At 35.6% G+C, this 23032-nt stretch overlaps 2 protein-coding genes across 4 annotated transcripts in view; one reads left to right on the top strand and one right to left on the bottom strand.

Moving 5' to 3' along the window:
* Positions 1-23032, top strand: part of CENPP (centromere protein P) — a 151745-nt gene that overhangs the window by 42218 nt on the left and 86495 nt on the right. The window lies entirely within an intron of this gene.
* Positions 683-8454, bottom strand: OMD (osteomodulin). 2 transcript variants are annotated; one of them, XM_075159321.1, is made up of 3 exons: positions 7464-8454; positions 3401-4356; positions 683-2497 (listed from the first exon to the last, which is right to left on the bottom strand). In XM_075159321.1, the coding sequence occupies exons 1-3, from the start codon at positions 7694-7696 to the stop codon at positions 2178-2180; spliced, it is 1509 nt and encodes a 502-aa protein (XP_075015422.1). In that variant the 5' UTR covers positions 7697-8454; the 3' UTR covers positions 683-2177. The 2 variants fall into 2 exon arrangements, with proteins under 2 accessions (XP_075015422.1, XP_075015423.1); XM_075159322.1 differs by having other exon boundaries at positions 7477-7556.

Genomic DNA, 23032 nt, shown 5'->3' with positions numbered 1-23032 from the left:
TGAGTGAGTTTAAGGTAAGAAGACAGCTCTAAAGTTTTCAATAATTGTCAGTTTGAATTATATTTAAACTTTAAGGAATGTATACAACTAGTTGCTACAAAGTAAATATCGTTAATTCTACTTTAAAGCTAAGCTTTGCTTCGTAAGTGTTTTTAAAAAGCAGAAAGTTTGTGATAAAAGATATAATACTCGTACTATATTTGAATAGTGTTCTTTCTAAAGCTGAGCAAGCCTTTCAAAGAAGCCTGTATTAATTTAGATTTGCATTTTGTGTACTATTCACTTATACTTAAAATCTGAAATAGATGAAAAGTTATATAGGTTCCCTAAGGTTCATATGCTACATGTTTATATTAATAAAACTATAAAGTTATAGATATTTATCTTTAAATTTATGTCTCTAATGTACATACATTTTTGATAAGATTATTTAAATAAAGTAATGAATACATACATATATTCCTCTTTCATGAAGCCAGAGGTACTTGAGGAAGATAAATTCTGCTGCACTGTAAATTTGTGGGGCGACCATAAAATATTTTGCCATGAATATTATATCAGAAAGTAGATAAGAAAACGGGGAAGGAGAGAAAGAATAGTTTTCTTGAGTTAGTTGACCTAAGACCCACAATTTAATAATGATATAACAAATTTTCTATCCACAAATTTTTACAACCAGTTGTTCTTAAAGACTATATATGTTCTTAAAGGTTATACTCATGGGCTTATGAGGAATTTCTTTCCATTAAAAAGTAGTATTATTAAGTGTTTTCATTTTGTTAATATTTTAGTTGTTACATCAGAAACCAAAATATACTAAAATGGGCTTCAAAAAATAACTGAAACTGTAAGAGAAAAAACCAAACCTGTCTGAAACTTTTTAGAAATTCTAATACAAATTTGCTCGCATAATTTTGTGTAGCCTTTTTTGTTTTCCACACTTAAAGTACAATGTAAAATTAGATAGTATGATGTATGCTTTTATTTCTTGCATTCATCCGTTTTTCTTCTTGAAAATGGTGATTCTTCCTCACTGCTAACAAAGATTTACCAGGAAAAAAGTGCTGAAAAATAAAGAACCTAATAAAACAAAAGCAGTAAAGTGCCCTATATTGTTATCTTACCCTGTAGCTATTTGGATCTGTTTCTAGGCATAAGACATAATAAAAAACTTTGCATAGCTCAAACAGCATATAGTACTTTTCGTTAGATTGCTTAAAGCAATTTTTGTTCTACTTTGAAGCAGAATATAGCTAATTCGTATTAGCTATGCAGAGGGATAGTCTAAATTAATAACTTAAAAAAACTGGAATGCTACTATTTGTACCTGTTCTACTTGATGAACAATTCTAATAAAAAGATTGTATTACATTTTTAGATGCCTTCTAAAATATTATGGACTAAAGCACAGGTAAAATGAAGATGCTAATGGTTCAGTTGTATTAATGCATATCCTTTTCCCTGGATCCTAAGCCCTTTGACGAAAGGTTGTTTATTGCCTATATTGCTAATAAGCTAAAATCTCCTTTGAAAGAGTTGAGATAGTTGAGGTACAAGCTGAGAAGTAAATATTATAATAAACCTTGGCAGGACGCTGCAAACATAATATGAGGAAGGTTTGAAACTCAAAGTTCGTGATTTTCCTGTCCAATTAGAAATTGGAAGAAGAAACATCTGTATTTCTGGAAGATGTAGAGGAACCTTGTGGAAGTATTTTTGTGATCTTATCCTCTTATTCTTTTCTCTAATGTGTCTATTTTCTACTGCTGTCAGTAGTAGGATGTATAGCTGGATGGATTTTTTGGCCTTATCCACTTGTTCCTATTGAGCATGACATTGATTTGTATTTTAGTAATTTTGCAAGTTGGATCACTTTAGAACGTAGAAGCTTTTTCAGGTCAATTTTCTTCAGCTTAGGCTGCCCACCCAAGGATGGGTGGACATCATCAACCTAGGTTATATATCAGACTGCTATCTAATGCTGAGGTGAGTGCTCTTTGCTCCTAGTGTTATGTTTTTTACTATATCAATAATAGGACATTTACCTACACTAAAATCCTATCTCCACTTTATAGATGTATCTTAAATATCCCAAACTATCCAACTGTTCTAAAATGGATATGAATACCCCACAACTAAGGAAAAGTTTCCATGTATACTCATTGACAACGGTTACTTCACTGAAAGTAAGGATGGAAGTAGTTGTCTTCTGCTTCATGATCTTCTTCAGTTTCATGATCATGTGTTTCATGATCGTCTTCTGCTTCATTGTATTCTTCTGGTGTTAAAAATCGTCGAAACACTGATATTCTTAGCTGAGTTGACTTGTTGACATTAACATTTTGTTCACCATAATAAATGGTTCGAATGTGAGGGAAGCAAAAGAATGCATATTGGCTTATTGGAATCGTAAGCTTATTTTGGTCCACCCGTATATAGGTTAATTGGTTGGTGTTCATTGGATCAATAGATGGACACATCAAAGTAACATTTATGACTGTAAGAGAGAGAAAAATATTAATTAAAATACAGAAAATAGTTATATTTAAGACCTATTGTGAAAGTGAAACTTATGTTTTGAAATTTAAAACATGGAAAATATTTTTGCGGTGCACGGTATTAATGTAATCCATCCCTGCGTTTCAAATTGGTTTTGTAAATGACAGTGATAACAATTTGGGGGTTTGCAAAGTATAAGGTTGTAGGTTAAAGAAAAAAATAAATATGACTTCCACTACAATTTGTAATTACTATTTCATGTGAATGGAATATTTTCATAATTCCTTTTCCCTGTATGTGTTTATCAATTGCTTAATCAGAAGCAATTTTCAAAAAGGTTTTAGCTTGTTACATGAAAAACTGGTATTAGCTTTTACAAAACATTGCAAATTAGGGGTAAGGTGCAAAAATAAAATCTTCCCTAATTTCACCGGTTTGGTCTCAACTAACCAGGGATGTGTTTACACTGCATCTTGAAGAAGATGAGATGATATTCTTCCTGCACTGTAAGCTGATCAAAAGCTACATAGCTGCATTTGCTCCTGAGAAGTACAGTGTGTATGAACTCTGGGTCAGTGCCCCATTAACTGGTTAGTTCAGAACACTAATGGCTCAAGCTCACCTCTCTCCAAAGGACATCAGAGTACCTCCTGAACAGCATGCAAATTTGGATGACTGCTGGATTCTGTGCTTGGTTTATACATACCCTAACTGAGAAACTGTAAGGTGGCAGGTCCTCGAAACCAGGGACGCAACAAATGAGATGTTTCTGATAGTTTTTGATTTAGGCTAGAAGTTCTTAATTCTGGATGGTAAATATGCTGAACTCGCCCCCTCCCACAACCCCTCCCAAAATCCACCAAGTTTTTTTGCTTTTAAAGAATTACAACCATCAACATACTTTCAATGTCATTGTCTTCAATATACAAATGCTGCAAACTTCTTGGAATATAGAATACTTGTTTCAATTTGTTATGTCCAAGATTAAGTTCTAGAAGGTTAGGTAGATTAAAGGTGTTGCGTGGAATGTTCTGCAGGTTATTGTGGGACATTCTTAGAGCAATGATTTTTGGAAGTCTGTTGAAATAGTTTTCTGGAATATAAGAAACGGAGTTATTTTCAAGAGAGAGATACATAAGTGACGATGGTAGATCAGGAGGCATAGTCTGTAGTTTGTTGTTGCATAAGTTGAGCTGCATTAAATTTTTCATGTTTGAAAAGGGTTTTCCTTTGAGTACCGAGTCGTCAAGAAAGTTATTGCAAAGGTCAAGCATGGTTATGTTAGGTAATCCTTCCAACGCATTTCCAGATAACTGAGAAATCTTATTGAAACCAAGGAGGAGTCTCTCTAGAGAGCTGGGGAGCGAGAATGGAAATTCTTCTAATTCGTTATGTTGTAAATGAAGTTGCACTAAGTTTGAAAGTTTGGCAAAAACACCATGGTCAATCATATGAAATTTAATTTTGTTGTGGCTGAGGTTAATTTCTCTTAAGAAGGTAGCATTAGTGAATGGTCCTGCAGGCACAGCTTCAATATCATTGTTTTGCAGATAAAGTTGTTGGACGTGACTAGGGATATTTGGTATTGTCTTAAGTTTACGATGATCGCAGTACATTGATAACGGAAAAGCTGGTGGACAAAAGCATTCTCTGGCGCACTCAACTGGAAAAGGAAAGGGGGGAACTTCAGCATGTGTATTTGGATTAATATAATACGGCGGTTGATGATCTGGCTCCTCATCATATTCATCCTCAAAATCATAGTCTTCATATTGACAAAAGACCATAGCAGCCCAGAGGAGGTGAATGATAGATAGCTGGCTCAGAATCCCCATATTTAAATTTGTATCTTGTATCCTGTCAATGAGAAGGAAAAATAAGTTTATTAGATAGTCATAAATCACATATAAATTTCAGTTTTAAGAAGAAGCAATATAAAATAAAGGGGAATAATACATCTTTTTGGCAACACTGTCAGCGACATTGTTAGCAGAAACAAGTTTTAGTCTGTATCTTTCAAGAAAACAGCCATAAACAAATACACCATCCTTGAAGTAAATGTAAGTTTTCTTGTCTGACTGCAAACAAGGAACAGCTTTCTAACTGAAGGATACCGTAACAGTTGCCTGTTACTGAAGGATACCATAACAGTTGGGAGTAGGAAAAAATCCCGGTCTTCATTCCTTTCTCACTTTAATTTATTACAGAGAAGTTGCAAAAGGACTTTTTATTTAAAGTGGTATAGTCTGGGGCTTGTGTTGGACATCTGAGGTGTTGCATTCTTTCCAGTGTAATAGGTTAAGCATCAGCCTTACAAGTCAGTTTTAAATGGGTGCAGATGGAATTCCTGAGCAACGTTTCTTCCTCAGACCTTTGGAAACACATAGATAGCTTTATTAAACTCTGTCAAGATGAAAACTTTTTTTTGGAAATGTATTAGTTATTCTCACTATGAACTTGTACGGCACAAATGGGGCGTGGTCAATATCATAGAATCGTAGAAGTGTTGTTTGGAAGGGACTTTTGGTGATCATGTAGTCCAGCCTGGTGCTCCAGGTGTTTCGGTCTCCAACAGTAGATTAGATCAGCCTAGACTTTGTCTGGACGAGCCTTGAAAATCTTCAAGGGTGGAATTCCAGCATCTCTCTAAATAACCCAAGTTACTTGTGAAGAAATTTGCTTCTAAGTCTTACTAAGCATCCAAGCCATGGCTTGTGTCTGTCCTTGTTTTTAAACAAAGTTTTTTTTTTTTTAAAATATATATTCTCAACTAAGGTGAGGTAATTGCAGCATTGTTTCTATAAGTAGAACAGTGAAATAGATTACTTTGAAATATTGTATTTTATGTAAAATAGAAATTTACATGGCATTGGTAATTGTATGTTCTGTGGCATTTTATGTTGTTTTTCTTTTATTTTCTGCAAAACATGGCTGACAGTACAATGCATTAATGATGATAAAAATTTGATTTTTCTGTTCCTGTCATTAATTAAACCAAATACAATTCAACCATTGTGTACTGCACATCATGTAAAATCTTCATTGATAAAAAGTTTTCTTTAGAGTCTTCCTATGCTTCTGTAATCATATGTTCGTTAGAGACATGAATTAATTTACCTTCAAAGTACCCTTCTGAGGTGAAATACTGCTGTTGTGAAAAACAAATAATTTTGCACGTCAGATTTCTGATGCTGAAAACCAGACTAACATTTTAGAACACTATGCAGTCAGAGGAACCGTATTATTTGGCAGAATTAGAGTTGTGAATCATGTCAAGCTGTTCAGCTTAAACAACAGATGAGTCAAAATGTAACATTGCAGGTCAAAGCGCATAAATCATGCAAGATTTTAAGAGACTTCGCTCAGTATAGTGTGGGAACCCTGAAGCAGAGGAAAGCAGATATTCTCAGTTTTTTTTTTATAATGGTGTTCATGTTTCTTAATTAGGGGACTCTCTTCTTTGTTTTCTTGATGTTCTTAATATTTTTTTTTACCAAACAATGAATCTGTAACAAAGGAGATGAGACTTACAAATGCTAATTTCCTATGCTTCATAGTGGTGATTAATTCCTCATGCATGATGTATTCTACAAATTGAATGAAAGAAAGACGGAATTCTAAGAAAAAAAGTAGTAACAATCATGGAATTTAATACATCCTCGTAATCTTCCTGTGTTGCACACAGCCTGTGTGTGACAATGGCTGGGTGAAATAATTTGTGGTATTGTCTAACTTGCATTTCTAACTTTGTACCATTTGTATTTGAATGTTCCTTTAATCAAGTTTCATAACTAATTAAAATCTTAAAAACTGGTTTGGATGGAGTCAGTTGTTTGGAAGCCTGCTGTAAGTAGGTCCTCAGCAAAGCCAGGGTCTCCATATCCCTACAGCATCATCAGATGTCTGAGCTAATCTAAGTAAATGGCAGAAATATGTCTACACAGAGAGCAGCTCTGCACTACAAGCATTGTATAAATGCACTATGTTGGTAAACTATGCAAACACTTGCTGAGTTGAGAAGCAATACTGTGCTTCAGGAGGAATTAATTGGTTTTCAGATTTCAGGCAGTATATACTGGGAGAATACCTTATTACTATATTTCTAACTTCTAGTCAGACCTGGTGGTGTCTACCTACATAAAAGCTATCTCTAAATCCTGTGATTTAGTTCTGTTTTTTGTGAACAGATCCTTACACAATCTGTCCCCCATCCCTATTTCATGTTCTTTGTTTCCTTTTGATTCCTGTTACTCCCTCTCAGTTTCAGTCCAGAACTTTAGCTTCACCTTCTGGTTGTATTCTCTTAGCACTCCTACTGGTGTCACAAAATTTCCAGTTAATAATTTTGGTTCTCAGTGCCACAATAGTCCTTAGAAACTAGGAGGAACAACTCAGGAAAGTCCTGCTCAGTCTGAGGAAAAAGCTTACTTAGGCCTTCATGCAATCGATGCACTTGCCAGGTAGACAATGTAAAGAGAACTATCATCACTTCAGATGGAATGATAAATTATAGGTACCAAAGTCTCTTGCTGGTTTTATGGAGAGAGAGGAGCTGCTGTTTGGGGGATTTTTTTTATACCTTGGCTGTAGTTGAGTGCATTTTTGGTAGAATAGTAACTGTCCTGCCAGGCTTGCAGGTCATATCTCAAAGCATTGAGATACTAACAGTTCTTCATGAAATATTTCTAAGAACATAACTAACTTTAAAACAAAGAATCATGTCAGGTGAAACGATAATGGGGGAAGCAAGTCAGATGCACATTATATGATAAACTGCATACTTACAATGTTGAAAGAAAATAGAAAATCTTAAAAGCATGACTCTCTACCATCTGTAATAAACTCAAAGCTTAGTAACTGTATTTGTAAGCAGTTTACTAGCTGAAAGCTAAAAATTATATAACATGCATGAATCACTCTTAACTGCAAAAATAACACAATTGGTTCATTTTATTCCTGCTTACCAAGAAAACTTACTCTTTGGAAGTCTCTGAAGCTCAAGTTGTAGAGGGCAGCCAGTTATTGTGCTGGTGAAATCATCTAAGAAATAGCCTAACACAGCTGGGGGAACAAAAGATCTCTCTAAGCCATATTTTGTGGTGAGGAGCCTTGTGGGAAGGCAAAGCAAAATAATAGCCTTAGCCCCTCTTCTGATTTGCCAGTAAAAAAAAAAAAAAAAAGTTTTGTGCCACATCATCAGTTACTGTAGAAGCTGTGTCATAAGTCTGTGAAGCAATTTCTCCTTTTGTTAAAATCACTTCAAAATTATTTGGAAGATTCTTTCAGTGTTACCAGTTCCCATTAAAAAAAATTTGAGAGAATAAGACTTCAAAAAATATTTCAGAGGTCGTTCGTTCATTGTGCAGTTTCGACTACAATGATTCAGTTAGGCAAAGGATTTGTCCTCTGGAGGGTGAAGTTAAGAAACAGTAAAAAATTAACCTTATCAAGATTGAGGGAAAGCATGTGCTATAGAAAAGTTCTTATGAACATCTTCCATTTTATACTTTTTTCCCTCCACAATCCATATTTCCTGTTTCCTTCCTGCAAAGCAGTTGTGCTATACAGGGCTGTTGGTATGATGATGTACTTCTCAGTGTTGTTTTAAAGTTATAGTTAAGGATTCACAGTAAGTTTCCAACATGTTTTTCCTAAGTTGTATAGAAAAAGCATAAATCTTCCAATGAAAGAGACAAGTATGACATGAGATATAAACTATTTTACTGAAGAAAAATGTTTTTCGTAGCTTTTAGGAGGGATAAAAAAAAGGCATGGTTATCTGCTTTTGCTGCTCTATGGTACTTAAATAACTGTGATATATGCAAAAAGTGAAGAAAAAGGACTTTTTTTTTTTGTTGAAGTGAGATGCTGTTCTGGATTAATTGTGTGATTTATCAAAAGCATTTAGTTATGCTTTTGGTTTGGTAAAAGAATTACATTATTTCAAAATCTATTCACAAGGAAGGATCTGGTTCTTAAAAAAGCATAAGTGCCTTAGAGGTATCATATTTGAGAAAATAATGCAATAGTAAGGTTTACTTCTTTTTTGTCTTTGAGCTTCCTGAAGCTGATGGTTTGCTTGACCTTTTCAGGTTTCCTCTGTAACACTGAGGACAAGAACACTGTTTAAGGAGATAAATCATGCATGATTCTAACATTTGGGATATAAAGAAAAGCACCAGAAGCTATGAGCAAAAATAATATTGTAGGAGTTGGCAATACTGGAACTAAAATAAAGCAGTCATGTATTTATGTAGAGAATACAGAATATAAGGAAGAGGTTGAAAGAGTAAAATTAAAACTACATAATCCTTTATTAACAGTACTGTAAATAGTTGAATAGCTACATTTTCCTGCTAAACCCAAATAATACTAAACAACAAAAGTAATTGATTTTTAAAATAATTAGAACACATTCATAATGATGGATAAAAAAACCCCACCAAGTTTATTATGCCAGTTAGTAAAATGTTATTTGCTGCTACAAAGCTTGGGGTTTTTTAAGCACAAGGCAAAGAACATGGTGCAAATTTTTGGAAGCTCCATTATCTTAATAAATATAAAAGTTCTAAATAAAGCATATGCAAAAATTAAAACTGGACCAAATTAGAATTTTAATTTCATACCTGATATTTTTCTATCGTTTTCAACTACGAATCGTGTCCCAGATCCTCTTAAGCTATCAGGAGACTTAAAATCTCATGATGCATTTAAAAATCCATGATGGCAGAGCAAAAGAATCTGTCCTTTTGAAAAATTGTAGCAAAGCTCTTGTTTTAAAGCATATTTAACTGCAGAAGATGATGCAGATCTAGCCATGGGATATATTAAGGCTCAGTTCCTTTTTTGTTGCATGAGCTATCTTGGATATAAACAAGTCTATACTTTGTGATCTTGGTCAAGTTGTGTGGTTTCATCTTCTCTTAGTTTTGGTTTGAGGTGTGGTAGGAATTTCCTTACAAGGAGGATAATGAGAGGATTAAATTTAACATCATTCAAGTAAGACTTCTTGTTTCAAAGGCTGTGACAAATCTATTAAGTTTTCAATGTGTTTCAGTTTTAAAAAAACGTGTTTCATAAGGACTTATTTTTACTGTTGAATTTGTAAGTGTTTTTCATCATTTTATTTATGCAGTTGTGATGCAAAACGAGATGTATATCAAGCTAGAAGTCAGGGTTGGCTTGAAGCTGCTTTATTTTCTTAAGCCAATCTTGGATGGGTCCTTTTAGTAAATTAAGATGTTTGAAATTTTGTCACCTTCATTAACTGCATTCAACTTATGAGACTTGCTAGCTTTTTCAACTTTTGTTCTGAACTGAAGGCTTAAGAAAGGAGACTGTTCTAGTATTTTGTGGTTTTAGGTTTGTTTAACTTGTTGAGTACATTTTAAAAATTTGAAATTTCCAAATTTTAGCCAAAATATTCATAGAATAAATAGAGAAGATAATCAGTGGCACTGAGGTGAATGGGATTGGCCCTGATATAAGAAGGAATGAATTATACTGCTTGGCCTTTTCCCTATATTTACCATTTTACTATAAAAGATTTTTGGGTTTCTTTGGGTTTCTCCATCCCTCTCCCCTCCCCCCCCACCCACCCCACCCCATGGTCCATATGAAGCCTAGAGAAAGGAGAAAAAAGTACATATTGTTCACAGAGGATTAAAGGAAGTCAAATGAAGCTAACAGTTTTGGAATCTAGAAAGTTCTTCAGCTAAGGTCTGGCCCTGCTATCAGACGTCTGAAGAAAAGCCTAAAGCTCAAAATTTTAAAATCCTCAGTTGACAACTTTGAAGGAATTCTGTGTTTTAGATAAGAATTGGTGATGTTAGTTTGTTACTCTAAGTGATTGCACAGTAGAAAAGAGAATGCATGTTCAAATATAATGAGGAAGTCTGAATGTTGTAATTTGGTTCCCCGTAAAGCCTGTGGGTTTCAGAAGTAAGAAACAGCCTTAGGCATGAATCATCGAGACTGGGCTGCACTTCAAAGTCAGATTGTAGGCACAGAAAATGCAGATATAAAACTCTCTGCATCTTAATTTCTAGGTCTTAACTGGCAGTCCGCAAACACTGTCAGCAGACCACCTGCAGCCTGTATGACTCTCGTATGTGATCTACAAAGGCACTTCTTATTTGTGCTTGCCATCAACAAAAGTAACTGGTTATCAAGACTGTAGTGGCTGCTGGATTTATTTATCCTGTGCCAGAACTAATCTGAAAATTCAGCTACTGAAGTATAGAGCTCTCAGCAAATCAAGATATTGGAATTGCTTGATCTTGCAGAGCCTCCAGCCCAGCCAGAGCCCAGAACACTCAGTTAATAATAGCTCTTACAGACTTTATGTTATTCTGCTCTTCAGTGGAAAATAATTTCAGGAGCATGTCCCTGTGAGAATAGTCATTTTTAAAGGTCGTGGAAAAGGGGCCATCAAATCATATCAACAATTCTGCAGAGTTGAGACAAGACCCAATCTGTTTAAAAAAGGAAAGGAAGACAGAGCTGTGCCATGTGTGGGGCTTACTGTTGCTTCTGACCTGAACCCTGTTGTGTGGTCTCTACTTATTTCCTATTTAGTAGGTGGTATTACAAGATCAAAACTCTGGCAACTCTCATCTTATGCAGCCTGTTTTGTATGTGTTGCTTTGTTTTGCTAGGAGCTACTAGGAAGAACACGTTGAGCAACTGAAAATAGTTGTTTACAAAAAGTATATTTGAAAAATGAATAAGATTTGCTAGACTAGGTGTTGATCAAGTGGTACTCTGAACTAACTTTCTTAGTCGACTCTTCGAATCAAAGGCAGGTTGTGGTTGCGGGTTGATTTTTATCAGTCTGTTCTAACTGGAGTATGCATGCAAGAATGTGCTTTTCAGGTGACCGTGCAGTCCTAAATGAATGAAAAAAAACCCCAAAATGTCCTATATTTCCACTAGAAATCAGTATAAGTTAGCGGGTATCCTAAGCCCTGTGATGGGTTCGTTAGGTGCTTATTATATTATAAATATGTCTTTTCCTCTCATCCATCCTGTGGGATATGGAGGATTTTTTTCTCTGTATCTACTTTACTTCCTCCACTTATGTGGATTTGCTGATTCTCAGTTGAATAACTTCCTCTCTCTTTCTGTTCTCCCTTCTTCCTAAGCATTCCTTTACTTATTGAAATTGTTGAATTTTTCTCATATTCAACTTTTTCTGTATTTCTGTATTTTTCTTATTTTGTATTTTTAAACTGTATACTTTTTGTGTTTTGTTTTTTCAAAAAACACACACCTTTGAAGCATATTACTAGCTAACAAATGCAACTACATTTGGGGTCTCAAAGACCGATCCTAGTATAGAACAAATGACTGAGAAAGAGCAAGAGCTTGACCTTGTAACGTGAAATTAATATGATCCCATAACCAATTGTGGAGTAACAGAGCAGAATTCGCTAGAAGCATCTATGCATCTAGAAGTAATACATTAGGAAGCCATGGTCTCATTAGATGATTGGTTGAACATGTGCAATGAACAATTTGTATTGCAACTTGTTTTGCTTCATAAGCAAAAGCTCAGTATCAAGCCTCCTGGCATGTTCAAATTTGTAATACTGAAGCTTTTTGAATGGAAGGGTGGGTGTGAGGTTTTTTGCTATCAATATCAATTTACAGTAATGGATAATTGACTTTGAAAGACTTAATAGAAGAGGAGGATTTAACTTTTTTCTGAATGTATTGCTGTATTAGAAACCTTAGAAGATTGTAATACTATATTGGGGGGGATTACTTTTTTTGATATATGGATTTTACTTTCTACAGCAGAGGCATTTAAACAGTCCTCATCGTATAATGTTTCTACTACCACGATAACAAGTAATCAAAACCAATTGATACCGACATAATAAAACAAGTTTAAAATTTATGTAAGCAATAATATCTGTAGCAAATAGTCTGGTTACTCTAAAATACCCTGGACTATTGTATGAAATTATAAATATCTTCTGAGGAGAGTCACTGTTGTCAGCTGACACTTATGTTTTTAGTCATTTGAATAGTTTGTTTAACAAATATATTTTGCTTTATGCTTTGTATTTTTATGCAGCCTACTTTGGTTGTTCCAAAATAGATGACTTTGGGCTATATTCTCCTCCCACATGGAGTTCTGGGATATTGCCTGCTTAATTGGAGATTGTATATCTGTGATTACACTAATACAAAATGGGAGTGTCTGCCTGTTTTTGCAACCACTGTTTACTGGTGCAGGTATATTCATTTCCTTGAAGCAGCATTAGCAATTGGACCTCAAACTTTAACATAGCCTTTATTTTGCCTGATTTGTGTCCTATATAAAATCATATAGATGATCATAGTATATGACAGGTGTCTTGCACTCATTAATAAACAAAAGTAATAAATATTGTAAATAAAACTAAAAGAACATACAGTATTTTGTAATGGAGGAAAGTGAGAAAGGTAATATAGCTGAATGTAGAGTGCAGAGATCCTTGAGCAGTACCAGTCCAAGTTGGTAAGTCCAAATAGAGTAGTACCTTTTTGTACTTGTCCTTATTGCTTCTGTAATAGTTTATTCAGTATTATTTATTTGAGATAGAGTAAAATGACACTCCTTTTATAATTACCATTTTTAAAAAATATTAGTGTATCTTTCAGTTCTTTAGCAGTTTAGACATGACCCACGTCTTAAAAAATAATCAGCAAAATCGGAGGACTGTCATCTTAATATGTGAAGTTGCCTAGAAACTTGCTGCTCACTGGGAGAGCATTCTTAACATCCACTTTAACTGTCTAACTTCATTCCTTGAGTCTATTCCAAAGCAGTCACTTCTACTCATTTATTTCAAACAGAACTGCTAACTTCAATGGCCTAAGCTGATGATGCCTAAAAGAGATAATGTGAATTCTACCCTATCTTAATAATTTATATTAATACCTTATTCATTAGCTTATTTTTTTCATTCATAGCTATGAACTTCATGCACTTTTGTTAAAAGAACTAGAAAATGTGCCTGCAACTTCAGATTGTTCCCATGTTTGTATCCAGTCTGTAAATCACATGTTTATAGCCAAAAAATAAGCTTTTTTTTTCTTTAGGTACTTTCAGGCAAGGATAAGGAGTAGTTGTCTAAGTTATCTGCCAAAGAATTCCTGAATGATCATGCATAGGAAAGAGTTCTGCATTAGCAGAAATTTTCCCCTTGTACGTGATGGAAAGTGCTTCCCATTTACTCTTTTGAGTGTGTCTAAGAATGAAGGTCCTTACTTGTTTTTACAATAACTATAGTATGTATTTCTTTTCATGGTAGATGTATTTGAACATTTCCAGAGCAATAGATATTTATAACTGTCCTGCCTTGCGGTGCAGAGGATTTTGCTGGGTAGCCTTTCAGCTATCTCCAATAGTCTGGAAACTGGAGATAATCCTTAAACTGGTTCTTAATCTTTCTTCTGAAGAATGAATCCTCTCATTTTAGCACAAGACCTTGTAATGCTGGTATCACAGCCAGCGTTACATTTATGGCCTGCAGTATATTTTTTTCTGCAGTCAGATTCTGTGACTTGGAAACTTTCATAGAAACACCAAGTATTATTATACGTCATTCATCTGTACCCTGCCATATTCTCTTATAGGGAAAGATATAATCTCTGTACCCTTTATTTCCTTCAGTTACTCTCCATTTTTATCTCCGTTTTGTTCGGATTTTCTTTAAATAATATTAACACTGTTCTGGGAAAGATACTTGTCCATGCACCTATATTCTGCCTGATAAATAAATATGTCATTTGATTTATGGCAAGTAATCAAATTGAAGTGTTTCTCTACTGTTTGAACAATTTGTGAGTCACAGCTGCTTCTTGACAGGTCTGATACAGGGTCTCATAGTTATTTTATCCAATCACTCTGTGGCAGGAAGTCTTCTGTTTCTTCTATCATTAGCCATCATTAGGTGAGGACGTGGTTCACACCTAAAACAGCATTCAGGTTAGTGGCCATTTCATTAGGGAGCATGAGGTGATCAAGGCATTAGTTACAGATCTTCCATGGTAATCAAGCAAGTGTCCTTGTTGCCATATGTCATGCTTATGACACCTGACTCTTGCCTTGTCCTATTGCTTTTTGAGAGTGGAGGTAATGCCTACAACAATTTGTGGCCAAAATATAAACATCCATCATGCTTTCTTTTAAAAAAATAAATTTAAAAAAAAATCTAACTGGGTCTTAGGGGATGGCATGAAACCAGTGCTTTGAGTGATTAGATCGGACTCTGTCCAAATTGAGTCCATAGTAGTAGCTGCCTTTAAAAATGTTAATATTCTATATGACTGCAAGACAGCTGCCCAAAACTCCCTTTGCATCTTTGCCAAACACTAGGCTTATTGCTGAAACCTCTAAATAAGTCTGTATATTATGAAAGCAGTCACAGAGAGATGACTGGTGTAATTGTTTAGAACTGCTAATGGGTGAACTAGATATTAGATTTACCCACAATAGAATGTTTGAGTGGAAAGTTACTCTTTAGAAAGACAGAAAAGTTACTTTATGAAGCAATTGCACATCTAACAGATGTATTTTCCATGCTCACATTTTCTCCTCTTCTCAGGTTCCTGTGCATTCTGATTCTGGGAGGGAACTGTTAAAGTGGGAAGCATGTGTTACCCTTTCTGTTCTAAGTGCAAAGCACAAGAAGTAGCGGTATGCATCTATAATACACAGGTACAGCTAAGGCAAAGCATTCCTGAAACAGGAGAAATGAAATATTGCCTTACATATGTACACTCCAATGGAATGCGCTCAAGGAAAACATTTCAAAGATTTGTAGTTAGTATGGTAAGAAACCTTTTATTTTTTTTAATGTGCACTGTGTTTATGGCTTTATCATAAATAATGATACAGGGTTTTTATAAAGAGTAACTACTTTTTTTCTTCCATCTATTAGATGGAAGCACTAAGAAGAATGTTGAAGATTGGTTTTAGATCAGACTTAGTTTCTACTTTTCTGAAATAAAAGATTGTGGGTTTGACTTTTAGAAATTCAATCTGAATACACTTTATTTAGCTTTGAACAGTGATATTAATTGTTCCAGGAAGACCTTTTTGTCAAGAAATTTTTTTTTCAGTAAGAACCAAAATACCAAGGGATTATAGTACCAACCATAATTTCCTACAGATTTCACTTTCATTCACTTCTGTTCAAGGAGAAGAGATAGTGGCCTATTGACCTCATACTAGCTTTCTCTGTTTTGTGTTCTGAAAAATTTATTGCTATATTGTATAGGTAAATGCTAATTGTTGACTGTGATCCTGACAGGACAAACAAGGAATCTTTTGCCATGTTGCTTAGGAAAGTACTTTAAGGGGTCTGGCTATGATAGTGGTAAGATGGAGGTTTGAAGAATGTTTTCTTCTGCATAGCATCACAACAGACTTTATCTTCGTATCAGATATGCCAAATTTACAGGACACCATATAGGAGCATAGTTTGCCAAGTAGAACATAAAGCCATTAACTTTACTACGCAATTTAGGTAGATGTTTGCATGAAACAGCTTCTAAAAATACTCTGATTCTTTCATCTCAAAATTTATCATATTACATGAAGATTCTGCTGGTTGTTATTATAGGACAGTATTATGCAGTTAGTGAATACAGGGGCAAAGTATTATACTGTTGTACTGACGTTTACTTACTACTTCCGTATTTCTGAAAGTTATTTGACTTTCTTTTTCTATGTTAGTCATTTTATAAATGGAGTTCAATAAAAGTTGTTCTTTGCCCTGTGAAATCCAGTATTTGAGGAAGTAGAAAATATTGGAAATAATAATTTACAGGAGGGTAACATCTAAATGGAAATTGTATGTATTAGCTTAAAATATAAATGAAAAACATGCATTCCAAAAAGCAAAGTAAGCTTTCATGAAATTATTAATTTCTAGCTATTAAACACTAACTTCTTCTTGAGCAAGTAATAATTATGCTGCATCACAGTATTGCTGCTGGAGAAATGAGTAGACAGTTGCTTTTATTCTTGCAGAATGCTGGGTTATTATATCACTTCCTGAATCTGAGCACCTACTCATCAGGTTAATACATGAGTGGCTTCTTCACTTTCTTCATGCTAAAAAATCAGGCCCTATTACTGACCTATGAGTCACTTATTCAGTCTGTTCCTTGTTTCATCCTGTAGAATAGAAAGAAGATAGAAGAAGATAGAGCTGACGGAAGAGGAATAGTATGGTGTCTGGATGTTCTTCTTGGTGGCCTAAATAGGATATAAATTTTGGTAAAATAAATCTTCTAAAATGGCAGGCCAATTTTCTTTTCCACAAATGAGAAACAAAGGAGTTGAAGTATTCTGTGAAGAGTGTTTCTGGAAGGAAAATATTTTCATTGGTCTTTATAGCTAAAAAGCACTTAGAAATAACACAGGCTGAACAATTAAAAGGCAAGTGCATGCTTGTGTCAGTGACTTGCTCCCTCTCTGTCCCTCAGGAAATTTTACATCTTTTGGCAACCAGTCAGCTAGAGATTTTTTCCATGCTTAACAGAGAATGTAACTCCTTAACAGTTACTGCAAATGTAATTGTGAAGAGAGCATATTAATTTCCATGCTGCTCCCCTTGAGTCTGAGAGAAACCTTTGTATAGGTGATGGGTAGTACATGCATAACGAATCTGGTGTATGAAACATACTGCACGAGATGCATAGATGGTCTGTATATATGCAGCTAGTCTAATGCATCCAGGCTTGTTAAATTTACTGCTTATGCACAGGGAGTTTGTGGCAAGACTTAGCTGTGTGTGGAAATGTGTGGGATTCTTGTCAAAACTGCATCCACAGTGCTGCTGTTGGATCTCATAGTCTCATAGTCTTCAAATTTCTCCTGGACAAGAATTTGAGACAGAAAAAGTGTTCATGCATAGGAAAACCTGGCTGTATGGTATTCCCACTGCAATCATAGCAGCATAATGGTTAAATCCAGAATTGCATTGTTCAGTTGAGTTGAACTGTTCATATTTTATATGAAAAACTGCAACAAGTCTGTCTGTTGGCAGCATGTTCTGTTGAGCTAATCTTTCGTTGGCTAACACAAGCTTTGAGAAACATCCCAACTTGTTTCAAAATATTGATTACTTTTGGAAGTCTCTTAAATATCGTGAAAGCCTTTCTGTTTATTTTATACTTAACACTGTCTTCCATCTCAGGTGATTCATTGAGTATGCAGGGTAAATCTTACATTTATCTTAGCAGATAATTTTAGATAGTGGTATGTGATACGTGGCATTTGGAATTAGAGTCAGGTTTTCATTTACTCCAGGGCTTTTCCATATGTTTCCTATTAGCAGCTTTGTTCTCAAACCTCTAGTGTACCCAGAAAGGAGGGGGAAAAAAAAAACACAAACCCAAGAAACAATCTTAAAATCTAAACATAGAGAAGGCGAAAAAAAAATAGGCTTCAGAACATGATTTTATTATTTTTAGTTTACCATTGCTTTTATTGTCATGCTGGTGTTAAATTCTGATCAAAATGAAATGGAAATATTAATGTTTCTTTTGTCTGTTGTGGTGTACCTTAGTTTTTCTGGATAAATAGTGCAATATTTTAACCGGGAATCTGCTCTTAAGTCTGTGAAATAGCGGGTGGTGATGCTTGGTGGTATTCTATGTATTTACATTTGAATTTTCTTCTTTTCTTTGAAATTCATTGGGGGGGGAGGGGAAAGCTTGTGTTACTAATTTTTTTGTTATTGCCAATCTGTCATTAAAAAACAAACACTTGTGAAGTAGATTTTTTTTGAAATCAGGGCAACATGGGAAAATATCCAGGAACTTTGAGTAATGGAGAGAACAAATTGGCATAATTCAGACTTGGAAAGTTGAGACCTCTTGGATTTATTCAACTTTACTGGGCAGTCTTCTCTGAGATATTTGAACTTTCTTCAACAGATTGCAGTGGATGCAACTACTTGTAGAATTACTAGTAGTAAACATCAAAATATTAGCTAGAAACTTAAGCTCTGAAAGATTTAACTCTCTAGATTTAACTTAAACTTGAAAAGAAACATCATAAGATTAGTAAATGGCCAACTCTGCTTGAAAGTATATGGTACATAGTTTAATGTTGATAATTGCTGTGTTCGAGAGAGAGCAGAAATTGCTTCTTAGGACATCGGTAAATGCTTTTTGAAATTATGTTAAATTATGTCAAAATTTCATAACAGTGAAGTTGTATCAGATTTCCTATGCATAACCTGGTTTAGGTAGCTGAAATATTTTACCACTTTAGCAAACCAATATGAATGGTTAAAAACTTGCATATCTTAATTTATATACTTTTTTCCTTCTGGTCTGGTCTTAGGCATTTCCCTTACTTTTGGGAAATGCTGGTGCAGGAATTCCTGATGGGATACTTGCTGATGTGAAACTTTTTGGAAGTTTCCACTATGTTTAAAATAGCCAAACTTTCACTTCTTGATTTCTTAAGGAAAGGAAGCTTTTGTCTTTGTCACTTATTTCACTCAGTATTTTTTGATGCTCATTGCCTATCATAATGAAATTGGACACAGGATAGAGGGAAATATATATGTACTTGTTACCAACTTGTGAAAAATAGCAGCTGGGCAGAAGAAAGCGCTCCAAAAAGGTACTTCAACTGAGGAAAAGACAGTTACAAATTCTCCTTCTTAAAGTAAGCAGCCAGATGGCAGGATGAAACAGAGATGTTGACTAACCCCTTGGCATACTTTTAGCTCTGTCACTTGGCAGCCAAACAGATGGTGGCTGTGGAAGGCAGCTGTAGGAGAATATGCTGAGGTGTTGGTGTGAGGTAGAGACAAGCTGGAAGAACCTGAGCGTTCCATAGGAATCCAGGCTTCTGTAGCTTCCTTGTTCATGGAATAACTTGGTGACAGCAACACTGGGAATGAAGAGATTGTCCCTATCCTTATAGAGCAGCCCAGGATAGTTAGCCGTTTTGCTGCAAGGGCACATTGCTGGCTCACTTTCAACTTGTCCACCAGGACCCCCAGGTCCTTTCCTGCAAAGCTGCTTTCCAGGTCGTCCAGCATCTACCAATGCATGGGGTTACTCCTTCCTAGGTACAAGACTTTGGACTTCCCTTTGTTGAACTGCATGCGTTCCTGTTGGCCCATTTCTCCAGCCTGTCGAGGTCCCTCGATGACAGCATAACCCTCTGGCGTATCAGTTACTCCTTCCACTTTTGTGTCATCAGCAAACTTGCTGGGGGTAATCTGCCCTATCATCCAGATCATTAATGAAGATGTTGAACAGAATTGGAGCCAGTATTGAGCCCTGGGGTATGCCGCTAGTTACTGGCCTCCAACTGGAATTCACTAGATTGCCGCCCTCTGCTCCCTGCCGTTCAGCCGGTTTTCAATCCACCTCACTGTCTGCTCATCCAGCCCATACTTCATTGTGCTTTTATGATTTTACAGCTCTTTTTTCCTAAGGTCATGCAGTGATATCCAAATAGCCGTGCTCTTTCTCTGTCCATCTGTCTTTTTCTCTTGAAAAGGACACTGACACTTTTGAGCGTAGTGGACGCTTTTAGTCAGTTTGCCAGATACACTGGATTCCTGCAGGTTTTATGTAAATTGACAGCTGGGCAGAGGAGGAAGACACTGTTAATACTGGGAAAAGGAAGAAAAATCAACATTTCTTCACGTTCTTTAACTTGTGTAGCAGCAAGAGAAAGCACCTAGATGATCTGTGAGTTTCATACACTAGTCTGCGGACAACCAAGTAATTAATTCTGAATCCATACTTCTAACCTATGGATATATTGCTGTGGAGGAAATATAGGGAATAAAGAAGATACTGCATTGGGACTAATATCATTAAGGATATGAGGTGGAATGGGATTTTGTGATGGGAGATTGAGGGTTGCATGGTGTAGGTATCTTTACAAAACTGTTCTCTATTAGGTGTCTTGCTTGCAGAACAAACATATCTCAAACTGAAGTGGTTTGACGCTTCAAATTTTGTTTTTGTTTGTTTGGCTTTTCAATGTGGATATGAAAGAAAGCCTGTTTTATTGAATGTACGTTTTGATTTATCTGTTATGCACTTGCCATACCTGATGGTGCAAGTTAAAATCATGATTTGATAGTATCTTATATTCTTTAAACTTTCAGTATCTTATTACGTTTGTTGTTATTTGTCTGCTAATGTTGTGTAACTTCTGTATTATTTGTTGTATTCTGTGTTTTAAAGTACTGCATTATGTAGGTTGATATCGGGGAAAGAGGCAGGGAGAAGACTCGGAGAAATTTCATCCTTTGGCAAGTTAATGGTGTAGAGAAGGACATAGAACTCGGTCTTTAATAGTATTCAAATAGTACTTTAGTACTCAAATAGGCTACTCTGCTTAATCAGTATCTGTGAAGTTTACTGGGCTATTAGTGTGCAATAACAGTATTTGTTATTTATTCTTTAGAACTACTTTTCCTTCGATTGGTAACAACAGGCTGCCATCCTCTGGTGAAATTTGTTAATTGTCTTCTCGTAGGGACCTGACAGATTTTCAGAAGAGAGAAGCCCATTAAAGTTTGGAAAGCTTAGACATAATAAATATTATTTTTTTTTATTAGAGGAATGTAGTTACTTGTACAACGAATAAGTACTAAGAGAAGACTCTTAGAAGGATTTATATCAGATCTGTTTCTCCCTCTTTCCATAACGTTTTGGAGAATGTAAAGGTGGAATTGATTTCTTGACAGTTTTTCTCCCTGTCTGCTGATACTGAACTGCCTTGTTCTGCGGAAAGACTGTTGAACACCGGTGTATTATCGTTAGTTAGCTATTATTCTGTTAATTTCATTGCTCTCCATATTTAGAAATCATTGCTGAAACTGTGTAAGGCGCATTTTATATTGTAATGTCTATATGTCACTGTGATATCCACTTGGGTTTATGTTAAAGTATGCCAAAGATACAAGCTGTGTAAATTATTATTTATTAGTACCCACAAATGCTGGCTGAGGAATGATACCTGAAAATAGTGGAGGGTTGTTTAACATATGTTTTTCTCATAGGTGACAGACATCCTATGAATTTACGTGACGTGATATAGCAAATTACTGTCTTTTCTCTGAAAAGAATAGTTAGAATGAACCATCCGATACTTACCTGCCTGTTGTGGTTTAACCCCAGCCGGCAACTAAGCCCCACCCAGCCGCCTGCTTATTCCCCCCAGTGGGATGGGGGAGAGAATCGGAAGGGTAAAAGTGAGAAAACTTGTGGGTTGAGATAAAATTTAATAGATAAAGCAAAAGCTGCGCACGCAAGCAAAGCATTTCCATCGAAGAAAATTAACTCTGTCCCAGCTGAAACCAGGACACTGCCTTAATGCAAAATTGCCAATGTAGTTTAAGTCACAGATAAAGTTTTTTAAACTTCAAAGCTAGCTGAATTTGCCTTGAAGATGATGAAAAGCTAAGCAGTTGATAAAATCCTTTAGAGATTATATATTAAGTGTGAGAGTGGAGGTAGTATCTTCAAAATAGCATTGCAGTTTCTTCTGTGAATGTTGTACGTATCCATGGATGCTGACTCTGGATAGAGTTTCTCAGTCTGAATGCATGGCAAAGAGGAAAGAGTGAGAAGACAAGAGAGTTTTTAAGGCTTTAGAAAGATAAGATCAAGACTATATAGTCTTCTACCTCTTAGGACTCTGCTACAGTTTTACAAAGCTTTCCCATTATATTGACTTCAAAAGTGGACCTAAAATTTGGTGAAACTCTTAACGAGAGTACCTGTAAAGAATTCTTAGGTTTAGAAAGCGTTAACCATGCTTTCTAGGGACTAGGACTACTCTGCTAAAGCCATGCCCCAAGGAAAGTTTCAGATGAGGTCCAAGATGAGTACACTTTCTGGAGTCTGTATTAGGATCATTAACTAGCCTCAGCCAAAACTCCTTGCCTTAGGAGACCAAAAAGCCCAGTGGCCATTTTTCTTACATGTGCCTGGTGGTTAGTCATAGGAACACAGGCATTTTGAACAAAAGCAAGAAGGGTTTTATTTTTTCATGTGGCAAACTACTCACTTGTGGGCCTTTGTTATGTTAGGAAATTTTATGCAGAATGCGGTTATTAAGATTTACTGAGAATGTAGGTAATTGCTTCCAAGAGCTCCTTGCTGCTGAGTAGGTTTATTAGCAGTGGGTTGGTTGAATTGGCCTGCTTTGGGATAGAGAGGTGTAGCCTAACAAAAGGAAGCAGAAGTTGTTCTACACCTGTTCAGACCTTGGTCCATCTTCTTAAATGTCTTAGTCTTTGCAGATGCAGTGTTCCTGTTGTCCATTGCATAAGCTTCAATTAGATAAGGAGTTGTTTGCTTTCTCCATTATGTTTCCTTTTAATCCTTACCACTAAATTACTGTAGAATAATGTATTACGTTACACTGTGAGTGTATTCTTTTAGTTAAGCTGCAGAATTTGAATCAGCTTTTCTATTTATGTTGTCATTGCTGAGTTGGTGTAACTTGTATAGCATGAGTGTTTAAAAATACATTTAAACT

The sequence above is a fragment of the Calonectris borealis genome, chromosome 10 (genome assembly GCF_964195595.1).
Source record: "Calonectris borealis chromosome 10, bCalBor7.hap1.2, whole genome shotgun sequence".
NCBI classification, from domain to species: domain Eukaryota; kingdom Metazoa; phylum Chordata; class Aves; order Procellariiformes; family Procellariidae; genus Calonectris; species Calonectris borealis.
This window is presented reverse-complemented; position numbering and strand designations above follow the sequence as displayed.